Source organism: Cyprinodon variegatus, unplaced genomic scaffold (genome assembly GCF_000732505.1).
Source record: "Cyprinodon variegatus isolate N-32 unplaced genomic scaffold, C_variegatus-1.0 Scaffold822, whole genome shotgun sequence".
NCBI lineage: Eukaryota > Metazoa > Chordata > Actinopteri > Cyprinodontiformes > Cyprinodontidae > Cyprinodon > Cyprinodon variegatus.
The window spans coordinates 122,458-125,675 of NW_015151275.1; the positions used below are offsets into that span (position 1 = coordinate 122,458).

Genomic DNA, 3,218 nt, shown 5'->3' on the forward strand with positions numbered 1-3,218 from the left:
CGGGTCCTTGGAGGATCCAGTCCAGATAGACCGGGTCCTGGGAGGATCCAGTCCAGGTAGACCGGGTCCTTGGAGGATCCAGTCCAGATAGACCGGGTCCTTGGAGTATCTAGTCCAGATAGACCGGGTCCTTGTAGGATCCAGTCCAGGTAGACCAGGTCCTTGGAATACCCAGTCCAGATAGACCGGGTTCTGGGAGGATCTAGTCCAGGTAGACCGGGTCCTGGGAGGATCCAGTCCAGGTAGAACAGGTCCTGGGAGTATCCAGTCCAGATAGACCGGTCCTGGGAGGATCCAGTCCAGATAGACCGGGTCCTTGGAGGATCAACGTATGTTTGAACAATGCAAACATCCATCTATTTTCCATCAGGGGGTGCTGGTGCCGATCGGCAGCTGTCCATGGGCGAGAGGTGGGGTCCACCCTGGACAGGTCACCAGTCCATCGATGCAAACAGTAACTATTAAACAGAGCGAACACAAAGAGAAATGGACTCCTGCACGCTCTGGAATGTGTTTAATAGGCGTTGGCTCTGGGAGCGGCTGCAGGGTTGTGCATGTACATTTTTTTTAACAGTGGAGATGCAGCTTTTAAAAAATTTACGAAATTTCTCCACTATACCTTTAAATATAATCACAGTGATTTCAGAATCACTTTTATTAGCTTTATATCGACACTTTCACCTCATAAAAAGCAAGAAAACTAAAGAATAAGCATAATCCTGTTTTTATAGTATAATAAAGTGCATCAAATAAAACAACTGGAAGCTTCATCCTTTATTTAAAGATTTAACTACAGATATTTACAACATAGATGGTGAAGAACTTCTCAGTTGAATTGAAGAATGTTGTAATTTAATGTTTCTTTTTATTTATCAATTGGATGTTGCGGAGGAAATGTCTTTTTCCTGAGTTATTTAAAATGAAACACTAGAAATACCTTCTATACTTATTGTTCTATATTTAATCCCTCTGCATTTCTATCAGATGTAACTCTATGTTTGCAAAAGCTTCAATAACAATTTAGAAAATGAGAAATTGGTTCCATTATTATCAGATTTCCTGTTTGACGCTATTGTAAACCAGATGAAACCTGATTGGAAGACCTTGTGACCTTTGCTGACCTGTGTCCACCTGGTCCTCCGTGTCCACCTGTCCGTCTTTCTGTCTCCTGGAGGAAACGAGTCGGTCTGTTTCTGGGTTTCCCTCGCCTCCTTTTGTGGGCCCTCATATCTGACTCTCTCCTTGTTTCTCCCTCTTTCCCTCATGTTTGTTCACCCCCGGCAGATGCGAGTGGTGAAAGCCTTCCGTAGCTCGCTGTACGAGGGCCGGGAGAAGCCGGAATCCCGCAACTCTATCCACAACTTCATGGCCCACCCAGAGTTCCTCATCAACGACCTCATCCATAACATCCCGCTGATCGATGACACTGACGTGGACGACGAATCAGAGCTCAGCAGATACCAGCACCTGCACCCGGCCCTCCGCAAACCGCCGCCTCCTCCGGCCCAGCCCCCGGCCCGCACCAGGCCGACCCGGCCCTACCGCCAGCACAGCCTTCCAGTGACCCCGTGTAACCGGAACAACAACAACAACAGCAGCAGCAGCTCACCGGGCCCCCGCAGCTACAGAAACAGCAGCAACAAAACGACCCACAAACATCACCACAACCTCCCTGGGAGGCCCCGGCCTGCGGAGCCCCCCGCCCCCCACCCTGCACACCTCTTCTGCGTGGAGACGTCCTTATAACGGGTCTGGGAGGGAGGGAAGGGCTGAGGACATTTCCATCCAGTCTCCCTCCAAACTAGCTCTGAAAAAAGGAACGGGGGGGGGGGCTCCCCTCAACCCCACCAAGCCTCCCCCCCCATCTAATCCCTGAACAGTCAGGGTGGGGCTGGGACCCCCAGCAAACCCAGAACAGCTTCAGACTCAGTGTTCATTCTGACCCCCCCACCCTGCCAAGCGCACTGCTCCACCCACCCTGATGACTTCACCCGCGCCCCTCTCTGCTGCCCCCCCATTAATGTCCTGCTCTACAGGTTTCTGTCTCGTTCCATTTCTCTGCTTTGTGTTTCGTCTTTTCTCATAAAACATACATGAACAGAAATGAGAAAAATCCGAGAAACTGAACTGAAAGCCCCCCCCCCCCCCCTCTCCTTTTTGTCTGTTTGGTTCAATGATCTTGACCTACTGTGCCCCCCCCCCCCTCCGGATCGGTGCAGCATTAACCCTTTAAGATGCTCAGGCCGTGTCCCTTTAAGACTGCCCTGTTCTCACTGCTCCCCCTGATTCCTTGTTTCTTGGATTCTGGATCCGGTTCCGTTCTGCGAAAGGAAAGAACATCCGGCTCCTTTTATCCAAAGGCGCAACGCTCTTAACCTGGATTGTTGTGAAATCTGAGTTTTCAGTCTCACAACAAATCCATCTTGAAAGACTGCCGCTAACATGTCCGTCTCCTAACCACCAATGACATGCCAGCAGTGTTTTTGGGGGCGGGGCATTTAGGAATGACAACAGTCAGAAGGGCCTAGGCTGGGCACTAAAATAGCTACGCTGGAGGACTCACCCCTCGTTTCTGCGATTTTAGCTAAAATAGCGACAATTTCTCGTGAAAAAAGGAGCAGAGAAGCACTTTGTGCATTTCTAGATGGGAAAGTCTGTGCTTTTCTTCCGACAGCATTTGGAAAAGGTTTGATTTATCAGCTTGTGTTTCGTTTTGCGGCTACGATTGGCTGAGAGCATTTTACGAAAGGCGGGCACTAGCTGGCACGTCACCCAATCAGCTGGAAGCATTGTACTAAACGTCCCTCCGTTTCACAGACAGACTGGGCAGCAGCCATGATTGATAGATTGAATTCAATCACATCCATCCTGCTGCTGCCAGGTTATGAAAGTCTCCCAGTACGACCAGTGAGAGCTCCTGTTCGACCATTAGAAAGGCTTCATTTGGAGTCAGTTCATAGCAAAATGAGTCCCTCCGATTTAGGACATACTTTATGCTTCATTTATATGAAGAAGCATTAATGAAACTTAAAACGTGTTTCATTTATAAATGCTAGCATTACTTTAATAGAGCCAGTTAGACTCCGCCCCCCAGGCTTTAACCCTCCCCCCCGGTTCCAGTATTCAGGTGAATCTCAAGGTGGTCCTTTGCCTCTCAGCGCCTCTCAAAAATTTCCCAAATTCTAGTCTCCTGGTGGGAAAGAGCTCAGCAGCCAAAC

The 3,218-nt window shown here is 49.3% G+C and overlaps 1 protein-coding gene across 4 annotated transcripts in view; it reads left to right on the forward strand.

Annotated features, from left to right (window-relative positions):
- The window catches only part of atp2b3 (ATPase, Ca++ transporting, plasma membrane 3), a 115,024-nt gene extending 112,827 nt beyond the window's left edge, over window positions 1–2,197 (forward strand). The window contains exons 26-27 of one of the 4 annotated variants that reach the window (XM_015396823.1): window positions 1,285–1,821; window positions 1,857–2,197. In XM_015396823.1, the coding sequence (XP_015252309.1) occupies window positions 1,285–1,746 (462 nt within the window). In that variant the 3' untranslated portion in view covers window positions 1,747–1,821; window positions 1,857–2,197. Of the gene's footprint in view, window positions 1–1,284 lie in introns of all 4 variants that reach the window. The other 3 variants (XM_015396819.1, XM_015396820.1, XM_015396822.1) reach the window with 3 other exon arrangements.
- Window positions 2,198–3,218: the final 1,021 nt, after the last annotated feature.